Source organism: Natator depressus, chromosome 23 (assembly GCF_965152275.1).
Source record: "Natator depressus isolate rNatDep1 chromosome 23, rNatDep2.hap1, whole genome shotgun sequence".
Classification (NCBI taxonomy): domain Eukaryota; kingdom Metazoa; phylum Chordata; order Testudines; family Cheloniidae; genus Natator; species Natator depressus.
The window spans coordinates 7,258,610-7,284,839 of NC_134256.1; the positions used below are offsets into that span (position 1 = coordinate 7,258,610).

The 26,230-nt window shown below is 48.6% G+C and overlaps 1 protein-coding gene across 2 annotated transcripts in view; it reads right to left on the reverse strand.

Moving 5' to 3' along the window:
- Nucleotides 1–26,230, reverse strand: part of CLPTM1 (CLPTM1 regulator of GABA type A receptor forward trafficking) — a 46,824-nt gene that overhangs the window by 9,023 nt on the left and 11,571 nt on the right. For both annotated transcript variants that reach the window (XM_074937276.1, XM_074937275.1), the window contains exons 4-10: nucleotides 23,046–23,204; nucleotides 20,913–21,030; nucleotides 8,005–8,090; nucleotides 5,182–5,302; nucleotides 3,197–3,441; nucleotides 1,711–1,804; nucleotides 637–827 (exon numbers count right to left, since the gene is read on the reverse strand). In XM_074937276.1, the coding sequence (XP_074793377.1) occupies nucleotides 637–827; nucleotides 1,711–1,804; nucleotides 3,197–3,441; nucleotides 5,182–5,302; nucleotides 8,005–8,090; nucleotides 20,913–21,030; nucleotides 23,046–23,204 (1,014 nt within the window). The remainder of the gene's footprint in view (nucleotides 1–636; nucleotides 828–1,710; nucleotides 1,805–3,196; nucleotides 3,442–5,181; nucleotides 5,303–8,004; nucleotides 8,091–20,912; nucleotides 21,031–23,045; nucleotides 23,205–26,230) is intronic.

The window sequence follows — 26,230 nt, forward strand, 5'->3', positions numbered from 1 at the left end:
ATGCATGATGCCTACTGGAACCCGGAGAGATTCCTCAGGAAGTGGAGTCCTCTCAACAGCAGCCCAAGGCTCCTAGAGCAGATCAGCAACAGCCGATCCTCGACATCTTCACGGCATGCAGCAACACTCACCTCTTCTCCACATCATTTCCCAAAGGGCTACAAAGGAAGCCACTTCAATGGCCCACTCAGAAATCATAGCCCAGAAGTGTGGAGCAAACAGGGACGGATCTCACACTCACTCGCTTCCTGCTTACACTGGCAAGGTGGAGAATTGGGTCTCCTACACACGGCATCTCTTCAGTCTAGTGCATATGTGGCCCACAATGTATTACTTGGGCCGCAGGGGCTGGGTGGCAGGGCAGCAACAGCTCCGGACCCCCGACCCTGTGGGGCCCACACAGCTGCCCCAGACCCCCAACACTGCACAGCTGCCCCGACCCTGGACTCCCACCACATGGGATGGGCCGGCAGCCCCGACTCCTCCCCATAAGGCAGCAGAGAACCTGGCGGACCCCGGGCATATGGACCAGCCTTTAGCACACAGCTGAACCGGGGCACAGCTGTGCGCTAATTGGGCCACATGTGGCCCGTGGGCTGAGAACCGCTGGTCTAGTGCAATGAGCCACGCGCTTACCCTGACATCCATGACTTTTGTGATTTTCCAGAGGTCTATGAGGAGCCCGATGAAGACGCTGACTTGAACCACAAAATTAGTTTCATTGTCCAGGATGTAGAGAAGGACCACAAGTGACTGAAATACCCCGAAGAACACAGAGCGGACGGAGAGCCCCTCCAGAGACTGCCTGCTGTTCCAGAACTGGATATCTAGGAGCCAGAGAGAAGAGCATAGAGGGAGAACTTCCTGAGCACAGGGGGGCCTTCAGGGGCAGCTGGAGTCCCACTGCAGGGAGGAATTTCCAGCTCTCTCCTCTACCTTATGAAAGGAGCAACACACAGGTCTACTTGCAAATGCATTTCCACTTCCATGAGTGGGAGTGAGTTGTGTTCTATTTCCCAACTGTAGGAAGAAAATGGCCAGCCCAGCTCTGTGCGCCATGAAGGCGGTTCAGATGAACCTGGATAGAAACCTATCCAGTGTTGGCAAGACACTGACTTTGCCCTCTCCATTATGTTGTGAATACAGACTCTCCTGTGGCCAGTAGATGTATGGCTGGTGTGTGATCATGGGGTCATTATACAGACTGAACTCCGAGCAGTGTCAGAAGCATGCAGCTTGCTGCCTACAGACTTTGTAAGGGAAGCACTTGAAGTTTGCAAGCCCCACAAGAGCTGAGGAGAGTCTTGTGAAACTGGTGGCTGGCGGACTGGAGAGTGCTCCTCCTGCCCTCAAGCACATTGGCAGTGGGGTTGGGGTGGGGTGTGCGGGGGGAGGAATGGCAAGGAGCAGAGTGCAGAGAGTTAGGGCAGGTAGCAGGGGGACAGGTCAGCTGAGTCAGCCATGTGGGGCTTCAGCAATTCAGCACAGGACAGCCTGGGCCCAAGTGACAACAACTATGTTTTCCATTTAGTCACATCCATGCTCTTCACCTGCCCCAGACGTTCTTCCTCTTACATTCATGTTGCCACCTCAACAAGGGGCATTGAATAACTCTGCAAAGGCCGATGCAGATCCAGGTTAAAAACCCTCCCTAAGAGGAGTGAGGGCTGGAGCCAAAAAAGGAGATCTTCACTGCACTGCAGAACTTACCATTTTTGAAGGCAAGAAACTCAAATATGCTGTGAACTATGGAAACGACAATGGTCAAAGCCAGCAGATATGGATTGGTCTCCAAAAGAGCAACCTGAAAAGAGAACAAAGATGTGAAGGGCCTATCCTGCCCCTCCGGCCAGGCCTCACCCAAAGGGACCCAGAGAAGGCAATCCAAACAGAACTGAGGGTTTCAGGTGGACAAACAGGAGCCAGTACGTGTGTGGAAAAATAACCCAACCGAGAGATGCGTTAGGAGGAACAATTGGGGAAAGCAGAAATGCCAACAGATTTCAGAGTCACAGGAAACAGGAAGTTACATTACATCTAAGTGTATGGGGTACTGTGGGTACTCGCCCAGGGACTGAGCAAGGCCCGCTGTGTTCTAGTTTGAATTAATCTTTTTTGAAGATGTATGACCAGAATTGCACACAGCCTTCTAAGTGAGGTCTAACCAGTACCTTATACAATGGCATTAATACTTCTCTGGACGTACTGGAAATGCCTCGCCTATTATCCTAGCATCGCATTTGCCTTTTTCACAGCCACGTCACACTGGTTGGTGACTCAGCCATCCTGTGATTGACCCACATACACAGGCCTCTCCCCCCGCCCTCCCCATTGCTTCTAACTGATGAACCCCCAGCTTGTAGCACAGATTCTTATTATTAGACTAAGTGCATGACCTTGCACTTTGTACTATCGAATTTCATCCCATTTCTGTCACTCTAGTCTTCAAGGTCATCCAGTTTGGATGGAGCAGGAGGGCTTGCATCCCACTGCCAGCTCCCCAGAGCCCCACTGATCTAACAGTTGGGGGAGTCCTGGCCTGTCTTGAGCTAGGGAGACAAGATCCAAGAGTAAATCTGGTGACGGTTGACACCATTTCGACAGAGCACCTTTCAGAGCAGAACAGCGCTGACTACACTGGCCTCTGTTTCCTCAGCAGCAATATCCTGGGGCCTGTCCTGTTGTACCCAGTCACAGGAGGCACCGATAGGAAAAGAAAATGGAAAGGGATCCCAGATGGTGGTTATGTCTGGGCCAGAGGAGAGGGATCAGTAGGCCGTTTGGGAATGTTCTGAAAAGTGCCTGAATGACTTAGGGGCCTGAGATGCATTTTCAGAAGTGACTTTGCCATTTGGGGTTCAGGCTCCTCAGTCACTTTTACCGCAGCAGCTCAGGTCTGGCTATGTTAAAATTACGCTGACAGCATGAAATGAGGAGCTGTTGGAAAGTCAGGCCAAGATAGGACTGGATGGAGGGGGACAGACCAGGAGTGGAGAGGTACATTTGGGAGTCGTCCACATAAGGGACAGCAGTTGAAGCTCTGCGAGTGGATGAGACTGTGGTCAGAAAGGGTGGAGAGGCACGAGCCTAGGGCAGAGCCCTGCGGGACCTCTACGGAAAGTGGCAGAGAGAGGGACCCACCAAAAGCAAAGCTGGAGAAAACCCACCCAGAGGAGATCTGTCAAGGCTGTCTAACCTTTACAGAATCCTGCTCCTCATCAGATTGCTCGTACAAGTCCTCGCCCAGGAAGTGCCATGGGGACTTGGTGCTCTGCGCGGCATAGAGCTGCCAGCGCCACAGCGAGAGTGGGCAGAAGGAGAGGCGGAAAGGCAGCCGCTCCACTGTCTCGTTGATGGGGAAGTAATCCTTCTGCAGGTTCCAGTAATCGTTGAAGTAGAGGATGGGGTAGTAGTCACCACTGACTGCATCAAACTTCACATCTGCAGCAATGGGAGAGAGTGCAGAGACAGGCCTGAGAGCGCAAACAGGGATGGGGATAGCACAAAGAAAGCTACCTTCACGCACTCAGACAGACGATGAGGGAGACCCACCTCATCCTGCAACTACAGAAACCATCCTAGACCAGCAGCAGCAGGGAACCCCAGACCAGCAACTGTTTCTGTACAGCTGGCTGCACATGGAGCTTGAACCTCCCGGCCTTCCCTCAGGAGAAAGATGCCAGCTCCTGCCGCATACAGGCTACTCTGAGCACTAAGCGACTGCCAGAGTGCGATGGAGGGGGGGTCTTACTTTTCCACAGAGGAATGGGAGAATATAACACTGTTCTCTTGGTGCCCAACTAGGTACAGCATTGTCTCGCAGAGCTCAAACCCATTCCCTCTGTGTATATTACTGACCAAGCTCAGACTCGGGTATTAAAAGCAGTCTGACAGCATCCAATTAACACCCTCTGGAAACTAGGCCATTTGCAGAATTCCAAAATATCAAACTGGCTTCTGGGGAGTTTATGGTGCCAGCTATTTCCTTCGTGATTTGAATCTCAAGCTGATGGATAGTGCCAGTCTAACAACCCTGGAGACGGATGTTCATTTAGCCACAGAATGGGTAGTGAGCGGGGAGCAGCAGGGTAAGTCTGCCACATACGTCCTTCCCTGACAAAGTAACAGAGTCCTTACTTCGGGGGCCACCTGGGGAGAGTTTAAGCTCAGTGACCGATTCAGTCCCGGGTTGCCACAGAGACAGGCAACACAGGGACCCAATTCCAGGGGTGAACTGGTTTTGTTTTTTTTTTTTTTTTGTGCGCTGTGGATGCCTGCCTCTTGGATGCTGCACTGAAGCCATTAACTCACTTCCTGTAAGTAGGCTTGGCGGAATTCAATTTGCATTTTTAAAAATAATTTTGACAGATATCAATGCTTATTTCTTTAAGCGTTTATCCAATTTTTACCTCTTTTTTCACAGTTGCAGGATATTATGGAGGGAGGTGTTCGACAATTATTTAATGACAGACGTTGAGATTAAGAAAGTTAAAGGTCCCTAAAAAGGTGCTCTGCTCTAGTTCTGCTAATGCTGGCATTTAACACTGTCTTATGCACGTTAGGGTTGGACTCAAGTTTTCAAGCAGCATTTCTCTTAATTGATAGGTGGGCAAAGTATCATTGATGGAAATAGTCTAGTCGGTGTGTGTGTGTGTGTGTGTGTGTGTGTGTGTGTGTGTGTGTGTGTGTGTGTGTGTGTGTGTGTGTGTGTGTGTGTGTGTGTGTGTGTGTGTGTGTGTGTGTGTAAATCAGTGTTTACCAACATTTCCTGCTAAAAATCCAATCCTTCCAGCCTACTCACAAGGCAATGAATAGACGGTAACAATTTAGTTACTACCAACTCAGAGGAATTTATACTACTGGACTAGAGGGAAAGTCTCCAATATTCCATTCCCCAAACCCTCAACTGCTCAATCCACAAGTATGCTGAAGAAAATAAGCTAGTCCAAAGCAGACAAAACCAACTCCACTCGCATGCAATTACTACATTCCAACAAGTGCCCCAAACTGGACAAATAACAGAGGAAAGCTCTGCAGAGAACTGTGATGGGAGGAGATGGCAAGACCAGCTATAAGCACCAGACAGATCAGCTCTGAAAAGAAGAGTTCTTCGAGCAAAAGCACACATTTCAAAATGGCATCTCAGAGAATGGGAAGTGCTGGCATAACCCAAATTCTTACATTGGTCCAGAGGCGGTGGCACACTACCCTTCACCCAGGGAGTATGATCGTCCACTATGTTGATGGTGAGATTAGGGTGCCAGTGCGAGATCACCTCTACAGGGCCGAAGTCTTCTGCTCTCTGCAACAAGAACAAAGTCACATTTGGTACAGGGGTGCTGGGGCATTTCACTGCTCTAGCAATAGCAAGAGGGCACCACGTATACAAAAACATCCAATGCAGCTCATTAGATTTGGAACTGTAGGTAATTTTGGATTTGGTCCTGGGGAAAGGATGCACAGATAAAGGCACTGGACTTCCACAATGCAGCTAGAGAGGCTACCTGACAGGGATGGAAGGACCTGACGGGTTTAGGACCATGAGAGAGGCAAAGGGGAAGACAGACAGTTTCATCTAGATCTTGGACAAACATCGGCAGATGTAGAAAGATTAGAGGAGATAAACTTGGAGGAATTCTGCGTCATTGTGCAATGCACAATTTTGTAGAAATTAATGTGTGCGCAGAATTTCCTTTCCCACACAGAAACGAGCTGCAGTGCTAATAGCCAGCACTAGGGGTCACTGGACATGGCAGAGCCCGGCTCGCACATAGAAGACACTGCTAGAGGGAGGGAGAGGGAGAGGGAGCTAGAGGTTCCTCACAGCTGCAGTTCCTGGGACCGAGCATCAGGCTGTTTCTCCCTCTGGATCCCTGGGCTGTGGGGGGGTGGGGGGGGGGGGAGAAGAATGGGGAAGAGGAAGGTGGGTGTCTGGGCAAGGGGGGAGTCCTGCAGCTGGGCTCTGGGAGGGGAGGGGTTGTGGGTGTCTGGCCCCCCTGGCTGGACTCTGGGGGGCAGAGAAACAGGAACTGGGTTGTCATAGGGGTTTCCTGAACTGTCTACTCCTGGGGGAATTTGTGTCTGTCTGTATTGTTACAAACATACTTGCTGACAGGTATTTTGAAATAAATTACCAAAATAATTGAAACTGGTGTGATTATATAGTGTTAGTTTGACAAATAAAATGTGTCGAATTTTGCAGAATTTTAAAAGATTGTGTGTAGAATTTTTAATTTTGGCACAGAAGGCCCCCATGAGTATAAATTGTACAAGTCAGCCAGATGGAGAAGGGCACAAGTAAATTCATGAATCTTTTACACATCAAAACTAGGAGATTTTTTTTACAATTTAAAACCCATAAGAACTTGATTTGTTCTGCTAGGTTTTAGGTAGCAAGTGTCTTCATAATGCTAGTTACTAACCCTTCCAAAGGTGCTGCTTTAACAAGCCAGCTCCAACCCAAATTGAAAATTTCTGAACCAGGTCTGGAAAAAATCACTTCATAGGCCTTTGGCTCCATGTCTCTTTCACTTCAGCCAATCAACCCCTTCAACCGTCCATCAGTTTTTCCTCTCCTATGGGCTTTTTTGTGTCTTGTGTTTTTTCCATCTTTGTTCTCCTCCAGCCAGGAGGGAACGAGAGATTAACACAAGTACAGGAGAATGACCAGACTGGGACAGGCCAATGGTCCATACCCCACTATCCTGTCTTTCGACAGCGATCAGCAGCAGAGGGAGTGAGCAGAACAGGGCAATTTATTGAGGAATCCATCCCAGCTTCTAGCAGTCAGAGGTTTATGGACACCCAGAGCTTGGGGTTGTCAGCACCAGCCAGTCACAGACGGGCAAATGAGGATTAGATCAGACCAGACCACAACTAGCAGGGTGGCCTCTCAATGCTTCTCTGCACCTTACAAGGCTGCATGAGGCTGTAAATCAGCAGCACCTGTGATCCAGTCTGGCACCCGCAGCAAATAGCACTGGGTTGTCCTGGGCCCAGAGAACATTCAGAACAGCAACACACATGCCTTAGGGGTGAGCGTGCCAGGTCTGCCCTTTGCAATACAAGGGCAGGAGGAAGCCCTCTGTAGTTGGTTTCTACTTCTCTATCATACTCAGATTTGTATCCATTTTCAACAGAGGGTTTAACTGGGCTCCCTTTCTGAGTTAACCCGTTAACAGAGTTCTTCCTGGGACCCTTCTCCTCCTCAGTCACAGACTGCTCTGTCACAGGACTGGAGAGCTGAAGTGAAGAGGGAAGTTCCACAGGAGAGACAGAAGGGGAAGTGATAGCAGAAGCACAGGTATGGGAGCAGGAAAAGGTAGTGGAAACAGAGCCAGGGAGGTCAGAGTCCCCCAGTGTGATCATCGGACAAAGGGGTGAAGGAAAACCTTGTATCAATACATCAGAGGGAGAACAAGGTAACGGTTCATTAAAGAGAAGGAGCGAAGAATTCCACAGAAACATTTCCGCAGTACCAAGGATCAAGGAGTGTGAACCAACAAACATCAAGGGAACATTTTGGACTTATTCACTGTTGAGTCTAAGTTCTACTTCCCACTGGTTGGGAAAAGCATTAACCCACAGCAAACAAAGGGATATAGAGATGATTTTTAAAAAAAAAAAATCTGATTTCTTAAATTATCAATCCACTTGTAGCAAAGCTGCTAATTCCCAGGGTAATGACACCCGGGATACAGCAAATTCTGCAGACGTCCAGGTTTTGCTAGGGAGTTAAGATGTACTTTGAAATGTCTTTATCATGTGTTTTACAAGTCAATTTGCTTCATGGCCTCCCTGCGAAATGCTGTTGGCCAGTGTAATCTCTCCAACACCCACCCCAGCAGAGACCCTGACCACCCTTCCCATTCTCTCCAAGTGGAAGTTAGTGCCTGACTGCAGCAAAGTCTAAACGTCTCTCCAAGCACAAAGATGTACCTGGGTGTGGAAGCAGAGGAGAGAGACAAGCCAGGGCCTCGCTGAACGAGAAAAGCGGCTCGTTACCTTTATCATTTCTGGATCTGCTTCCGTCTCCCCCGTCAGAAGATTCTTGGTTTTCTGGAACCGTCGACGTTTATATTTATTTATCACTAGAAGGAAAGACAGGCAGACAGGCAGACGTGAGTAACGCTGAATTCTTCCACTTATCAGCAACACTCTCTGCAAGAGGCAACCGTCCAAAACAGATCCGCTTCAAGCAGCATCTCCCTGCTTCTCCTGAGCTCATGATTTGGGACATAAGGTGGACCACTGACCAGCTGAATGAAAAGCATCAGTTCTTGGCACTTCCTGAACATCCTTCGTTCAAACTGGTAAAACTAACCTGTCCCTATTTTATAACACCCCTCTTCTGGCCTCCTTTCCCAGAATCACAGCTGCAATGGCAGGAAAGTTAACAAACATTAGCAAACATCAATGCTGCTGCATAAATTAGCCAGCAAAAGGAACTACTCCTTTGCTATAGACACTTCCCCAGAGAGTCAGAGACCTCAGATCACCACCACTGCCAGAAGGATATTTGGGTAGAGCACATGTGGGTTTTGATCAGTGTTTCTCAAACTTTTGTATTGGTGACCACTTTTGCACAGCAAACCTATTAGTGCAACCTTATAAATTAAAAAAACACTTTCTTTTGTATTTAACACTGTTATAAATGCTGAAGGCAAAGCAGGGTTTGGGGATGGAGGTGGACAGCTCGCGACCCCCCCCATGTAATAACCTTGTGACCTCCTGAGGGGTCACGACCCCCAGTTTGAGAACATCTGGTTTAGATTTATACAAATATTAAAAAACCCTAGTCAAGGCTCTCAGTAAATTAATATAAGAAAAGCATCCAATGGGGACATAATAGCTTCTTAAGAACATAAGAATGGCCATACTGCGTCACACCAAAGGTCCATTTAGTCCAGTAGCACGTCTACCGACAGTGGCCAATGCCAGGTGCCCAAGAGGAAATGAACAGAACAGGTAATCACCAAGTGATCCATCATGTCGTCTATTCCCAGCTTCTGGCAAACAGAGACACCATCCCTGCCCATCCTGGCTAATAGCCATTTGAACCCTGTTATATTCTTGGCCTTCACAACATCCGCCGGCAAAGAGTTCCACAGACTGACTGTGGGATGTGTGAAAAAAAAACCCAACAACTTCCTTTTGTTTGTTTTAAACCTGCTGCCTATTAATTTCATTTGGTGACCCCTAGGTCCTGTGTTATGAGAAGTAGTAAATAACACTTCCTGATTGGTGTGGAGAAAGTAAATAAGGATTTTACAGACCTGAATCATATCCCCCCCTTAGTCGTCTCTTTTCCAAGCTGAAAAGTCCCAGTCTTATTAATCTCTCCTCATACAGGGAATCAGAGGATTTCCGTATTACACAGGACTTCACCTAGTTACCCCGGCATCGAGCCCAATGGCTTGTCTGACTAAAGCACACCGTCCAGAAAGGCAGCCAACTGGAGAATCTGCCCCTTCCCTTGGCAGTTTGCACCCATGGTTAATCACCTCAATGTTAAATTTGTGCCTTACTTATAATAAAACTGTCTGGCTTTAACTCAGTAGCAGCCTTGCATATTTCAAAGATGGTCTCTGCAAAAGCCACATTGTGGAGATTTCTATAAACCTCACTGAGATTATGCTCAGATGACATTCTACCTAGCTTCATGTTACCCAACAAAAGACAACCACATTCTCATCCTACGCAGCACGACACACTCCCTTTCCAACAAAAATTGCACCCACCCACTTCTGATTCACAGTGCATTGCTTTTCTGTAACCTTCTAGGATCACCCCAACTTCTCCATGACTTCTCAGAAATAAGTTTCACTTACCATCCTCCAGAAGCCAACTCCTAGATCCGTTGATGCCCATCTGTTCAATTTTTTTTTTGCTTTGTTTTAAAAACACAAACATGTCCCTTTCCAAAGGGCATTTATTCAAATTCGTATAATAAAAATAGACAGAGTTTAAAGCCAGAAGGGACCAATGATCTCTAGTCTGACAGTAAAAGGACCTTGAATTAATTCCAATCTTGATTTTAAGTGAGTCAGTGATGGAAAATCCATGAAAACCTTGTGACTTTACTAAAAATAACTAAGGGGGTGGGGGAGAGGGTGTGGAGAAATAACTGCGGGAGCCCCATGGGAGGGGCACCCCTCTGCCACAGGGGGGCGCAGAGCCCCTGCTCCAGCCCGCAGCCGTGCTGCAGGGGTGCACAATCCTTGCTCCAACTGCAGCCATGACGGGGGGGGGGGTGGTGGTGGTGGTGGTAGTGGTGAGGGATATGACCTGGATGCAGCCCTGGAGAATGGGAGGGCGCACACAACCTGGAGCACATAGCCATGGCAGGGGGCCAGCAGGGACACAGCCCCAGCCAATGGGGCGCGGGGTGCATGCCCCATGTTAGAGGGTTTATTCCTTCACTCTCCCACTTCCCTGGTCCTTCTCACATGAACAGAGAGCAACAATACCCGAAGTCCGAAGGTGCAAACAATTTAATGTTTATTGGGGTGAACTTCCAGCAAGCTTAAATCCAAGTTCCTTTTTCCTTATTTTCAAATCCTAATTTACTTCCTGTTTGCCCCTAATTTATAAAATAGTCTCAGTTATACCTTAACCAATCATTTTACTGAAATTTACCTAACCAAATCTTAACATACTGTAACACGATTAGCTAACCAATTATATCCCACCACCTTAATTAGTTTACACCCAGCAAAATTAATTACAGTAGACAAAAAAAAAAAATCACAGAACCAGCCACAGACCATGCAAACAAACAATAGCAAAGTAGGAACTACGATAAAATACAGAAGTGAGGATTTCACCACTACATCTATAAAGACATAAGGGTTTCCCAACTATGTCTATTGATAAGTGACTTCCTACCAAACAGCAAACTATCAAACTAAGTTTCCTTTACATATTCTAGACTCTTCCCTTTATCTGGAGGCGATAGATCGGATCACCTTTCTAACAGCTCCAGATTGCCTTATTTCAATATGACTAGTTTGGAATGCGAGCATGACACCATACACTTCCCAGCTTATGGCTGCCTCTGCTGCTTAACCAAAGGCCTTACCTTAAGAACAGGGCCTCAGACTGTCCCAGTGAGAGAAGGCCCTTACACAGGCAGACAGTGATTTTGATTCTCTCTTTTATACCCCTGTAACTAGCTAAATGATAAACATATACCTACATTCTTAAAGTATAGGCCTTTACAGACAGGCCTGAATATCTATATCCTAACACTCCAGCTGCAGCCATGGCCGGGGTGTGTGTGGGGGAGATGTGTGCGGCGCGTGTACAGCCCCGGCAGGTGATGGAGTGGCATGTGCACAGCCCCCGCCACAGCCGGGGGTGGGGGAGAGGGGTAATGCTGAGAGCTGAAGAAGTCATGGAGGTTCGATAAAGTCACAGAATCTGTGACCTCCATTACTAAATTGTATCCTTACTTATAAACTGTGTTCAAGTCACCCATTAATCTTCGCTTCAAGCTCAACAACTCATTGACTATCCTGATGCTTAAATTAATGAAAACAATCACTAACCCAGTCAGTTTAATGACTATCTGTAGAGTAATGGCCGACAAGCAGGACACTTCCAGTGTGAGGGCATTCCCAGTGGGGATTACTGGAAGCACCCATATAATGAAGGTTCCGGACTCCCTGGTCCCACTGCAATAACCAGATGGAGCGATTCATCCAGAGAAGCAGACTGAGGAAGACGCAGGGTAGCTGGAATGGTAGAACCATTGGTAAATGATGACCTCTCTGTGTGCATTCAGTCCATAGACAAGTACAAACAATTTGCAGATAGTTGTGTTCAATAGACCACAACAAAATGAAAGTGAGCAGCATATCTGACTAGCTGCTGCCTTATGGGAATCCTGCAGCGACTCTTGTTGCAGGGATGATCTGACAACAAATGATCAATCGGGTGGTTTAAAACAGCAATTCTAGTTTTAAGCTCCCTCTAGAGAGAGAGAAAGAGAGATATTCAATCCTCTGCCACCTCAATGAAAGGACAGGATCCCAATTATTTTGTTTCCATTAATGAAGCAACCCATTTAAAACAAGCATCTTAGGGCTTTTCTACATAGCAAGTCAGGGTAGAGCCTACAGCTCACTAGTTTGTCACACTAACTCAACGTGTGGGCCCCCCTAGAGTGCACTAAAAGTTCCCCTGTGTGCTTTAACGTGCTCCCGTTTAATAGCAGTATGCCATAGTGCACTATAGACCTTTCCGTGCACTGCAGCAAGGCCAACCTAGCTTAGAGAGGAAGTGAAAGCAGCTATAAAAATATGGAAGAAAGGGGAACTCAATAGTAATGAACATAAATCAGAATCTTAGAATTGTAGAAAATTGATAAGGGAAGCAAAGGGACAAGGAGAAATCTATGGTCAGTAGAGTTAAGGGCAATAAAACAGCTTTTTAAATATATCAAGAACAAAAAGAATCCTATCAATGGTACTGGTCCATTACTCGATGGAAATGGTAGAATTATCAACATAATGCAGAAAAGGCAGAAGTGTTCAATAAATATTTGTTCTTTATTTGGAAAAAGCCTGATGTAGTCAAGTTATATGATGACACTTTCCATTCCAATAGTAAATTATTAGGATGTTGAAAAAGCAGTTACCTACTTTTTCATAACTGACAGGTTTCAGAGTAACAGCCGTGTTAGTCTGTATTCGCAAAAAGAAAAGGAGGACTTGTGGCACCTTAGAGATTAACCAATTTATTTGAGCATGAGCTTTCGTGAGCTACAGCTCACTTCATCGGATGCATACTGTGGAAATTGCAGAAGACATTGCGGCCATCGGGGGGCCGGCCTGCTGCTGGCCGCCAACTTGATCACTTTAGATAAGCTATTACCAGCAGGAGAGTGGGGTGGGAGGAGGTATTGTTTCATGGTGTCTGTGTATATAATGTCTTCTGCAATTTCCACAGTATGCATCCAATGAAGTGAGCTGTAGCTCACGAAAGCTCATGCTCAAATAAATTGGTTAGTCTCTAAGGTGCCACAAGTCCTCCTTTTCTTTTCATAACTGTTGTTCTTCGAGATGTGTTGCTCATGTCCATTCCATTCTAGGTGTGTGCATGATCGTGTACCTAGTTGTCAGAGATTTTTGCCTTAGCTGTATCCATAGGGTCAACTGTGGCGCCCCCCCGAGTGCCGTGCTCATGCATCAGTATATTAGGCACTGCCAACCTTATGCCCTCTTGGTTCCTTCTTGCTGGCAACGCCGACAGAGGGCCAGGAGAGTGGGTTAATGGAACAGACGTGAGCAACACATCTCGAAGAACAGCAGTTACGAAAAGGTAGGTGTGACGCTCTATACCCTAGCCCAGTCCTGCTTGATCTTCACGAGGATTCTGTGGAATGAATGGAACTTGAGGGAAGGCACATATCAGAGCGTTTGACAGTGGGAGCAGGAAAGCATCCGACAGGGAGCCTCTCTCAGACCCCCGAATGGAGCAGAAAAGGTGGCACTTCCTGCTCTGCCTGGACGTGAAGAGGTCCACCAGCGGAGTTCCCCACCTTTGGAAGATGATGCTGATCACCTCTGGATGGAGGGACCACTTGTGGCGAGATGAGAAGGTCCTGCTTAGGCAATCTGCCAAAGTCTTCTTGGCCCCATGGAGGTGAGCGGCCACCAGATGGAGGTCATGTTGTACGCAGAAATCCCATAGCTGGAGGGCATCTTGGCAAAGAGCAGATGATCTGGCTCCGCCTTGCTCGTTGATATAGAACAGGAGGTGGGCAAACTACAGCCCGTGGGCCGACGGTCCTGCCTGGCCCTTGAGCTCCTGGCTGGGGAGGCTAGCCCCCAGCCCCTCCCCCGCTGTTTTCCCTCCCCCGCAGCAATGCCACTGCATGGGCAGCGTGACTGGCTCCGGCCAGGCGGCGAAGTCCTGCTGCTCTGAGCTGCATGGTAAGGTGGCGGGGGGTGGGGTGGTGTGTGTGTGTGTTGGATAAGAGGCACGGGGTACCGCAGGGGGGCAGTTAGGGGACAGGGGGCCGTTGGATAGGTGTGGGAATCCTGGGGGGGCCTGTCAGGGTGCGAGGGTATGGATAGGGGTCGGGGCAGTCAGGGGACGGGGGGGCCTGGATAGGGGGTAGAGTCCTGGGAGGGGGCGGTCAGGGGACAAGGAGCAAGGGGGGTTGGATGGGTCGGAGGTTCTGAGGGGGGCAGTCACGGGGCGGGAAGTGGGAGGGAGCGGATGGGGGTCAGGATATTTGGGGGCGGGGCACAGCCTTCCTTACCCGGCCCTCTATACAGTTTCACACTCTGATGTGGCCCTCGGACCAAAAAGTTAGCCCACCCCAATATAGAACATAGCTGCTGTAATGTCCATCAGGACCCGAACCACTCTGCTCTTTATGAGAGGTAGGAAGGCGTGGCAGACCAAGCAAACAGCTCTGAGCTCCCTGACATTGATGTGTAGGGAGTGATCGAGACCAAACCAGAGACCTTGCATGCTGAGATTGCCCAGGTGGGCTATCCACCCCAGGTCCAAAGCATTAGAGACGAGGGTAACTAATAGGAGTGGGGCTGCAAATGGAACTCCCTTCAACACCCATGCAGGATCTTTCCTGCATGTGAGTGACGACAGGACATGGTCCAGGACCCTGACTAGATGGTTCATGCTATGTCTGTTGGGGATGTAGATCAACACCAGCCATGCCTGAAACTGCCTGACGTGGAACCACAAATGCCAGACCACATAAGTACAGGCTGTCATGTGGCCCAACAACCGCAGGCACGTGTGAGCAGTGGTGAGAGGAGTGGATAATGGAGGCCAAGGAGACCATGTGAAACTTCAACTTCTTGAGACTCGCTGAGGCGGCGCAGGTCAAGAATTGTCTGAGGTCTCCTTTTGCTTTCAGGATTAGGAAGTGGCAGAAGTAGAACCCTTTCCCTTTCATGTCCCAATGGACCACCTCCACTGCCCACAGGGTCAGGAGGTTCTCGAACTCTCGAATGAGGAGCTGCTCGTGAGAAAGCTCTCTGAAGGGGGACAGGGAGGGAGGGAGAGTGTAGCCCGAAGATATTACGTCGAGCACCCAATGGTCTGAGGTGAGCCACGACCAGGCCGACTGGAAGGGGAGCAGGTAGTTGAGGAAAGAATAAGAGGGTGGATCCTGGGAAGCGACTGGGTAGCCATCCTCAGGTGCACCCTCAAAATGCCTGCTTCTGGAAGGACCAGGCTGGGCAGAGGAACGGGAAGATGAAGGGTGCTGCTGCTTAAACCTCGTCTTTGTCTTTTTCCTGTGAGTGCTTGAACAGGGGACGCCCCGTATCTTGACTGAAGAGGTGGAGGATGGAACGGCTTCCTAGCCTGCTGAGGAGTGTGCAGGCCCAAGGAATGGAGGGTGGCATGGGAGTCTTTAAGGCTGTGGAGCTGAGCATCGGTAAGCTCAGAGAAGAACCCTGTTACCTCAAAATGGAGGTCCTGAAGAGTGGTCTGCATCTCCTCAGACTCTGGGGGACCGTAGCCAGGAGCTGAGCCTCATGACCACTATAGAGGCGACCACCTTGGCCACCAAGTTCATAGTATCCCAGGCCATCTGGAGGGTGCCTTGCGCTACCACTCTGCCTTTCTCCACTAAGGTGGCAAACTCCTGGACTTGGGCCCATGGAAGGGCATCCTTGAATTTGCTAATGGAGTCCCACAGATTGAAGGTGTACCTGCCTCGTAGGGCCTGTTGGTTAGACACCTGAAATTGAAGGCTGGCTGTCCAATAAATTTTTCTGCTAAACAAGTCCCACCTCTTGGCATCTATTTTTTGGTGTGCCACTAGGCTGGCCCTGACTGTCCCACTCATTGATAGCGGACACGACCAAGGATGCTGCTGGAGCGTGGGTGGACAGGTATTCAAATCCCTTTGCAGGGACATAGTACTTCTTTTCAGCCTTCTTGGCGGTAGGCAGAATGGAAGAGGGAGTCTGCCATACTGATTTGGCAAGTTTAAGGACCTCTGGGTAGACAGGCAGTGCAACCCGGGCCGGGCTGGTAGAGGATATAACATTAAAGAGGTTGTCAGACTCCTTCGCTAGCTCCTTGACCTCCAAGGTCAGATTGGCAGCTGCCCTTTAGAGGAGGGCCTGGTGCGCCTTAAAGTAGTTGGGGGGACTGCCTGTTTGGGATGGGCTCACCACCGTTTCATCCGGAGAGAACGACGACTGCACTGCAGGGGGAGGGGCGGTTTCCCCTTCCTTGTCTGGGGATGGCTCCTTGGGTGTGTTGCCCCCACTTCAGATTCGGCACCGTGCTCCAATTCTGGTGTCAGTGGTGCTGGAGGCAGCTTGTCTGATGTGGCCAGGGAGAAATGGTGGGAGTATACTCCATGGGTTCCAGTACTGCCACTGAGTGGGCCACTGTCTCTGCTGCCACACCGCCACTGCAGGAGCTGTGCCAGTCTTGCAGGTTGGTGGTGACTCACCTTTCCTTGGTGAGGGGCTGAACTGCCACTCCGACCCAGACCATAGCTCCACCCTGGTCTCTGGATGGGCAGTAGAGGCCTGAGTCTGCTGATTGAACCTCATCAGTGACCAGTAAGGAGAGGGCGAGGATCAGTGTCGTTTGAAGAGCGGTACCAGGGAGTTGGAGACCAGTGCTGCAATTGGGAACTATCCCGGACCAGAGGGGATTGACACCTGGGAGACCACCTAGGCGATGGTGACCTGTGCCGTGGTCATCTCTGGTGGGAGGTCTGATGGTACCCTGGGTATGGGGTTTGGTGCCTTAACTCAGGTGTCCTGCGACTTGTAGGTGGAGATTGTGGCGTGAGGAACCTGGTCTTCTAAACGGGAACCGGGACTGCGGTACCTGCACCTGCGGTCTGGGGACCAGGGATGTTCCACTGATTTAGAGGGCAGTCCCACAACCGGCTTGCCCTTGGATGCTGGGGGCCTTAGCTGGGCCTGTCGCCTGGCTTGGTGTCTACAGTGCCAGTCGGCCTATTTGATCTGTGGCCGCCAGGACTGCTTTGGGCATCGAAGGACCTACAAGGATCCGGGGCCCCTTGCCGTTACCAAGAGGCAGATCCCTGGGTAGGTTGGGGGGCGTCGGACCATAACGGTATCCCCGTGTAGCTCTGGGGTGGGTACGTGGCCTGACAGGTCCTTTTCCTGAAGCCCCCTTCCCCTCTGGTGCTGGCAGGCCCTTCATCTGCAGCCGCTTCTTAGGCACCAATGAGGGGGAACGGTGCCGGGCGGACCCCAGTGTTGGCAGTGTGCTCCGCACTGATGCCAAGGTGCTAGGCATGGAGTCCAATTGGGAGGGCTCTGAGGCAGGACGAAGTGCACCCTCCATGAGGAGAGCCCTCAACTGGATATCCCGCTCCTTGAGTTCGAGGGCGAAAGTTTTTGCAGATTACTGCACTTGTCCCGCAAACACTTTAAACAGTTCTTGTGGGGGTCGCTAATGGGCATCGGCCTGCCGCACCTACTAAACTATACTAACACTTAACTTAATGGTCTAAGTACCTATAAACTAATACAAAGGAGACAGAACAATGGGTTGTAAGAACGGCTCACACTCTTGCAATGCAAGACAAGGTGCTCCGACTAACTGTCACAGGCAGTAAGAAGGAAATGACAGGGCGTAGGGCCGGCAGCGCCTAATATACCGACACGTGAGCGCGGCACTCAAGCAGGTGCCACAGCCGACCCTACCGATATCGTTAAGGCAAAACTCTCCGACTCTGCACGTGGGCATCCACACACCTAGAATGGAATGGACATGAGCGAGCACTCACAGAAGAACAGCAGCTACCAAAGCTAGAAATTTTTAAATCAGCTCATTTGGGTTACTTGCACCCAAGAGTTTAAAAAGAGTTGGAGGAGGAGCTTATTGGACCATCAATACTCATTTTTCAATAAATCCTGTAACTTCCACAGAGTTTCCAAAGAATGGAAGAAAGCAAATATGCCAATATTTAAAAACGGTAAATGTGATGACCTAGGTAACTGTAGGCCTGACGCTGATCCTCAGCAAGATAATGGAATGCCTGATATGGGACTCGATTAAGAAAGAATAAAAGTAGAGTAATATTATTCATACCAATCTACATGGGTTTATGGAAAACAGATCCTAACTTGATTGGTATGAGATTACAAATTTTGCTGATAAAGATAATACTTGTAATATACTAAGACTTCTGTAGGGCTTAATATGTATCCCACACCATTCTGATTAAAACCTAGGAAGATACAAAATTAACATGATACTTTAAATAAATTAAATATGCTGATAGGTGTCAAAGTAATTGTAAGGGGGGGCCTCATCAAGCAGGTGTGTTTTTAGCAGGGTTCTGCAAGGGGCAGGTTGCTGATTTAAAGATCTGGATTGCTTGGTCAACTGGATGCCAGCAAACAGTATTATTTTAATACAGGTAAAGGCATACATCTAGAGAACAAAGAATGTAGGACACCCCTATAGGATGGGGGACTCTCTCCTGGGAAGCAGCAGCAGCTCTGAAAAAGATTAGGGAATCGTGGTGAATAATCAGCTGACCATGAGCTCCCAGTGCGATGCTGTGGCCAAAAGGGCTGGGATGCACAAACAGAAAAATCAACTACAAGTAGATGCATCCGATGAAGTGAGCTGTAGCTCACGAAAGCTTATGATCAAATAAATTTGTTAGTCTCTAAGGTGCCACAAGTACTCCTGTTCTTTTTGCGGATACAGACTAACACAGCTGCTACTCTGAAACCTACAAGTAGAGAGGTTCTTTTATCTCAGTATTTGGCACTGGTGTGACCACTGCTGGGATAGTGTCCCCCGTTCTGGTGTCCACAATTCAAGAAGGATATTGATAAATTGGGGCGAGGTCAGAAAAGAGCCATGAAAATGATTAAAGTATTAGAAAACCTGCCTTATAGTGATAGACTCAAGGAGCTCACTATTTAGCTCAACAAAGAAAAGGTTAAGGGATGACTGGATTACAGTACCTACCTGGGAAACAAATATTTGATAATGGGCTTTTCAGTCTAGCAGAGAACAGTCTAACATGATCCAATGTCTGGAAGTTGAAGCTAGAAAAATTCAAATTGGAAAGACGGTACACATTTTTTAATGGTGAGGATAATTATCCATTGGAACAACTAATGAAGGGTCATCGTGAATTTTTCAACCAAGGTTGAATTTTTTTTTTTAAATAAGATGTTCTACTTCAAAAGGAATAATGTTGGGGAAGTTCTCTGGCTTGTGCTGTACAGGACATGACACTAGTGGTCCTTTTTGGCCTTGGAATCTATGTATCACATGGCAAGTAAGAGCACAGTAGAACAGAGGTTCTCAAACTGGGTGGCGCAGAATGTATTCTGGGGATCCTGAGAAGCTTTGAGGGGGAGAGGGGAGACTTACTACGCACACTCAGATCTGGGCAGCCGGAGAGTGGTGGCTGCTGGCCAGGTGCCCAGAAGCGGGGTGGGGCACTGTAAGCTACTACAGACAAAAAGAAGGGGGGCGCAATCAAATAAGTTTGAGAGCCACTGCTGTAGAATCTCACCATAGCTTGCCGTGCACTAACTTACCATGTAGACAAGTCCTTAGTTAGAAAGCGCAAGACACATAAAAGGTACATGTAACCCACACAGCACTATGGTAGGCTCTCCGTCAGTTCTTCTAGTATTAGAACACTTCTGTGCTATGACACCAGTTACCACACCCTGCTCGAGCACTACACACATAATCAGACCGTCAGAGTTTAATGCCAGAAGGGACCCATCTGCATTCCCTGTAAGCTGCCCACTTGGGCAGCTGCACAGGAGACATTCCAGTGCTGCCCAGCTGATTAGCAGAGTCTGCACAGCCAGCAGCATGGGTTCAGGTGCCCCTCCCCCCACCTTGATTTCCCCAGCAGCCAGCTCACACAGTCTCTCCCGCCGCGCCCCCCCACAACCCCACGCTCACTCCCCTCGCCACATACCCCATCTCTGCGAGCAGGGGAGGGGGAGACAACAGGGCTCAGGACAGAGTAGGAGAGCTTTCAGTGTGTCTTAAAGAGACAGTGTACGGGTTTCCCCAGCAGCCCACACACCTCCCAACACACACTTGTATTATTGTTGCTGTTACTTCTTGGCACTTCCTGCAGTGCACGTATATTCGCTAAAATAACACTTTGAAAGAATAAAATTATAGTGTTTTAACTGGTTTATGCATTTCATAATTTTTATTTCTCTTTAAATTTGATTCTTTGAGCCGTGAGTTCTAAAATGCCTAAGCTGTCCTGGTGGACTAATTATCCCTATGGTAACTTTTCAAAAATATATATTGTCTCTAGGTTTTTTGTTTCTACTGGTGGCGAACATCTGCACATACCTCGGTACACATAACATTTATGCCACACATGAATAGAAAAAATTAGAGGGAACATTGGGGACCACCGCCTCAGAGTCTGACCTCCTGTGTATCACAGGCCACCAACAGTACCCAGTATCTGCACAGTAAACTCAACAACCAACATTAGACCTAAGCATTACAGCGCTCAGAAGACTAGACTATTATATGCCAGAGTCGGAGAACAGAAGGGACCGAGAGGCACCAGTGCCCAAGGCCCCCACAATTGCAGGGAAATTAAGTGAGATACACCCAGATAATCTTAGCAAGTGACCAGCACTCACACGCTGCATAGGAAGGTGAAAAACCCTGAGGTCCCTGCCACGCTGACCTGGGGGGGGGGAAATTCCTTTCCAACCCCATGTATGGCAACCAGTTCAATCCTGAGCATGTAAGCAAAAACCAGCCAGCCAAGCACCTGAGAAAGAATGCTCGATGCCACCTCAGAGCCCTGACCCCGCTACTGTCCCATCTCCAGCCATGACCATCCCCGATGCTTCAGAAGACGGAAATCAAACACTACTGAACCCCACCACACATGCCAGCAAGAGCGGTCTTACTTCGTGATGTGTGAACTGTAGCAAGTCTTCTGTACAAGTTCTTCTGTTTGGGATCAGGATGGAAGCCACTCTTCGTAAAATACACATGGACGTACATGGAGCCATTGTGCTGCACACTCTGAAATCACACACACCAACAGGACGGTTAGCCGCCTCATTCCCTGCATTGGAAAACCAGGAACAACACTGCCTAGGCTATGCAGAGCAGTCTGCATCAAGCAGCTTACTGTGCCAGTCATGATCACTTCAAGGCACATTGCTTTCCTCTTCTGGATGCACTAATAGCATCTGTTATGCTCCAGTGAGTCCACTGGCTAATCCAAATGACATGGCTATTTCCTATGTAATGAAAATGCTTAATACATAGGGCCCATACGAGGGGAACATCACAACATCGGTTTTATAACTAGATTTACATCTCTCTACAATTCTAAACAAAGCTTCATCACTACAGGACCATTGCTCTTTCCATGTAAGTGCCACACTTCCCTTATTTCAGTCTGCTGTTTATTTATATTACCATAGTGCCGAGGAGCCCCAGTCATGGACCAGGACCCTGTTGTGCTAGGTGCTGTACAAACCTGGAACAAAAGACAGCCTTGCCCATAAATTAGCTCTGTGCATAATACTTGCATAATATGTTTGAACAGTGGGAATGGCTGCTCTCGGAATGCTACTTCTCTAATCATGATTAGATAAAGGAGGTTTCCCATGCCCTGTCTGGCCATAAGGAAGGCAGGAGCCCACTCTTAACCATACAGAGGCTGCAAAGTATTAAACCTTTTGGGGTGACTCAAGAGATGAACCCCTGTGACGGACAAATAAGGCTGTTCCAAAGACTGTTTTGTATTACAGTAACGCCATGGGGCCTGAGGGAGGTGAAGCCCCATTGCGTGGGAGCCATTCAGACATGGATGGTTTGAAAAACGTGCAGCTTAATAGCAGACAAAACCAAGTGGGCATAAAAGAAAGAATGTGGGTGAGAAGTTGAGAACAGTGATAGGATCACATGGCCCCACCACCTCAATGGCTCCACTTGCAACCTGGCCCCACCCCATCTTATCTTTGGCTCTACCCCCAACCCAGCCCAGCCCCCTTAGTGGCTCCAAGTAACTTTGGGGTTTTTTAAAAAATGTTTATAAGATTAAAAACTAAAAGACAACCAAGCCAGGCCTCGGTAATCCCCAAGGGCCATCTGTCTGCCACTGCAGTGGTCAGTGTCCTGTAGCAGTAGATTTTTAGGAGGAGTTTGGAGAAAGATTGGATAGTGGCTTGTTAGATCAATTTAGAGATGATGATCCTTGCCTACTTATGGCCCAGAAGCAAGCACTATGGGAGCTACAGGCAAGCAGGCTGTTGAGGCAGACACTGCAGGAGGAGTGGCAGGAGACCACTTGCTAGCAAACAGTAACAGATAGAAGGAGGGACCTGAAGAGTGATAGCATGCAGCTGAAGTCTGACAAGGCAAAAGGGGGAGCTAGCGGAGCAAACAGAAGAGGGAGAGTAATATAGTCCAACTGATGTACCAAGAACACTATCTCAGCAGTGGCATTTTGAACAGGCCAGAGGTAGCAAGGAGCCAGAGTCGGGATGGGACATAAGGGGCCTGGGTGAGAGTTTTAGTCATATGGGCAGAGAGAGAAGGCTGGGTCTGAATAAAAGGAGATGTTCCAGACTTCACCATCACTGGCAGAGCAGCAGCTCGCCACCACCCAAAGACAACACTCATTTGCAAACAAGGAAATGGTGCTGGTTTTGCAAGTTGACCAATGCCTTGTGCATGTACATCTCAGCATTTGACTCCTGCTCTGGAACAAGGACAGAAAGGACATTGCAGGCAGGGGAGTTTATTGCTGGCCAAATCAGGAGAGTGAAACTCAATCTCGTAATAGAATGCCAGCTACACCTTACTTATGGAAAGATCAGTCACTCCATAAAATCCCTGAAGGCTGCAGAGGGAAAGCCTGCAATGCCTTAGCCTAAGCATTTCATCTGAGGCTTTAAAAGGAGGACACAGAGCAAAAAAGGGGAGAAAACAACTCATCTCCATGTCAGTGCTCCATTCTATGGCCCATTATCCAGCGTCAGGAGAAAAACCACCTAGGAAGAGAGAAATCACAGTTATGTACTAACCTCAGGAATGTCTAACTCTGCATAGCGTTCATAGCACCCATCTGCATTCTCACCACTGGTCCAGTCACCATAGACAAGATCCCGTTGCTCCCAAAACAGTGCTGAGGTGACATTAAAATCTGTAAAGTGCTCATGCTCTGAGATATACACGTGAAGGTCCTGCAGGGAGAGGAGAGGAGGGTTGCTTCTGGCAGACAGCTCAGCCTGATGGTGACATTAAAATACTGAAGGGAGGGTGGGTGAAAGGGGATACTCTGCCAGGAGCAGATAGCCACCCCTGGATGGAACTCCAACTGTAATGCTGTTTTACTTACCTGTGAAGAGTGGTTCTGCTCTGACAAGTGGCCCCTTTTGACTCAGCAGATGGCTCACAAGAGAACAGTTAGATCTGCTGGCTAACATAAGTTTCTCCTGCTTTTGACTCCAGTTAACCATGCAGAGGCAGCACAGGAATGCGAGGGGAACCTGGAGTCTGGTGTGGCTTGTCTCTCATCAGGATCTTTAGCAGTATGCCAACTGTCAAGTCCTGCCCTCTGTCATACCTATGTGATCCACGCAGGGCAACAGGGTTCCAAAAGTTTATGTGCCTGCACAATCTTTATTGCTGAGTCAGAAAGACCCCAGCTTGTGTCTCAGATCCCACGATGGGTTTGCAAGGAAAACAGCTCTAAAGCTGTAAACTGAGCAGGTTAGCTATGCAATCACTATGAGCTTGTCTACATGGGAAAGTTATAACAGTATAAGCTAAGGTCTGAATCTAAACAGCTATAACTCCCTAGGCAGAGAGTCGTATTCCCATAGAACAGGGCCTTTTTTTAAATTTAGCTTATGTTGCTTGGGAAAGGGTTTAAACTAAACTGAAAAAACCACTCTTATTCCGGAAGAAGAGTGTCTGCACAGGGAGTTACATGGTTTAGTTATACAGGTTTAATTATACCTGTACAACTTCAAACACTTTCCTACGTAGACAAGCACTTCAGTGTCGACACTACCTTCAGAGAGACAGGATTCTCCCATCGGTGTAAGTAATCCACCTCCCCCAAGAGGTGGTATCTAGGCTAGAATTCTTCCATCGACCTGGAGCTGTCTACGCTGGGGTTAGGCTACATCTACACAGCGTACCTGACAATGGCACAGCTGTACTGCTGCAGCCGCGCCTTTGTCAGATGCACTGTGTGGCCGTCTTCTCTCACTGCGAGAGCGCTCTCCTGGTGACAAAATAAAACCACCTCCAATGAGGGGCAGCAGCTTCGTCAACAGACGTAACGCTGTCCATACCCGCTCTTTTGTCACTAAAACTTTTGTCGTTTAGGGGGGTGTTTTTTCAGACCCCTGAGCAACAAAAGTTTTAGCAACGAAAGTGCCAGTGTAGACATAGCCTTATGTCGGTATAGCTATGCCTCTGTGGATTTTTCACACCCCCAAGACAAACAGACAGAGAGCCTAAGACACAGAACGTGGAATAAGTTCTGTAATGTGACAAATCCATCTATGCTCTGAAGTCACAGTGCCACTCAGAAGAACTGCTGCAAATCTAGGTGCTTATGACACCGTCAAACAACGGACTTCAAAACACAAGTGAGCAAACCTACAGCAGGAAATGCACTAGTGCTACCCGGTCCCTTTTAAAGTTAAGAAAACAGAGACAACGAATGAGCTCCTTGCTTCAGCTGCACGGTAGAGTAGAGGGTTAAGGGCAGGGCAACACATATTCCATATGGAACTGGGATAACCCCGATGGCAACCACCCCCATCCATGCATCCTAGACAGAATGGTACAGAGCTAGCTTTAGTGGCTCATCTCCCTGGGTCTCAGCTGCTGCACCGTTCTCCAGACAGCCCTGCTCACCACCTGCACTTCCAGCTTCCCTGCTGCAAACTAGCCCCCAACTCTGGCACCCTGACCCCTACAGCTTGGTCCCATTGAGCAGAGCAGGGAACACATGCTGGAATCCAACTGGCTTTCCACTTGTGGGGAATGCTGCAGAGCAAAAGGTGGATGAAGACAGGATCCAATGGGGCAGAGAGACAAGACAAAACATCAGCACTCAGCCACAGCAAAATGGCAAAACCCACAGCAAAAAAACAAACTCCACGACCTCCTGGAAACATGCCAAGTTTGCAGCTGCAGAACCATGGAGTACATAGGGTCCTGACTGAATGGAGGTTCACACCTTAGAGCTATTTTGTTTGGCTCTCTGCAGCCTTGCACTAGCATCACAGTGGCAGTTTCTGCTTGTCTCACAGTTTTAAGGTTATAGGACTAGAAACATACATTTTTTAAAAATGAGAGCTGAGATTCTGAGCCTAATTCTGCAGCAAGAGGCGAATACCTCGGTGCCACGGTTAGAGGCACAGGCCTAGGAGACAACAGACTGCAGCTTGACACTGGTCCGCCACAAGTTTCCCACATGACTTTTGACAAGTCCTCTTGATGGTTTGGTTACCCAGTGTGAAAGTGGGGGAGGAGGGGATGATGTGTGGGCAGGAAGTGGGTGCAGCTGCACAAAACCAGGGTGACATGCAGAGAATTCTGGTCAGTCAGTGGAAGAGAACAGTGAACGTGCAGCGTCCCAGGCCCACCGCAGAGCCTACTGGCGCTGACCCATTTGGGAAGTGCTGATCAGTGAGAACCATGGAGCTGACAGGGAGCTGGGTGCACACTTTACAAACTTTGCTGGACATGCTCAGCATGTGATGTCCAAAGCCAGTGTCCTCTGGAAAGAGGACAGACACTGCTCCTCAGCAAGGGAAAGCCTAGCTTTCAAACCTCCACTAATTCAGCTCCAGGGTTGCTCGAATATAGGCCACAGGAATCTGCCTGACAGTGGCAGTTTAGGGTTCATTTCCCAGAGTTCTATTTTCATTTCCCTCCCATTCAAGCTGCTCAAACTTCAGAGATCGAGCTTCCAAGTCTCCTAACCAGCACCTGGCTGACTGCTGGGGGAAGAACATTGCCGTACCACATCCTTCTCGGCATCCCACCACGGATGGGAACTGGAAAGAACTCTTCCAGACTCCGATCCTTTAATGGAAGGAAGTTATTTCAGGGCTCAAAACCACTAGCCAGGAAACCACGGTTTGGGGACCAAGGTGTCCCTTGCACACACAGGACAAGATTTCTCCACTGGCTCTCACTTTTCCTCCCTTTAAACCTCTCTCATTTCCTGCAACCCCACCCATCT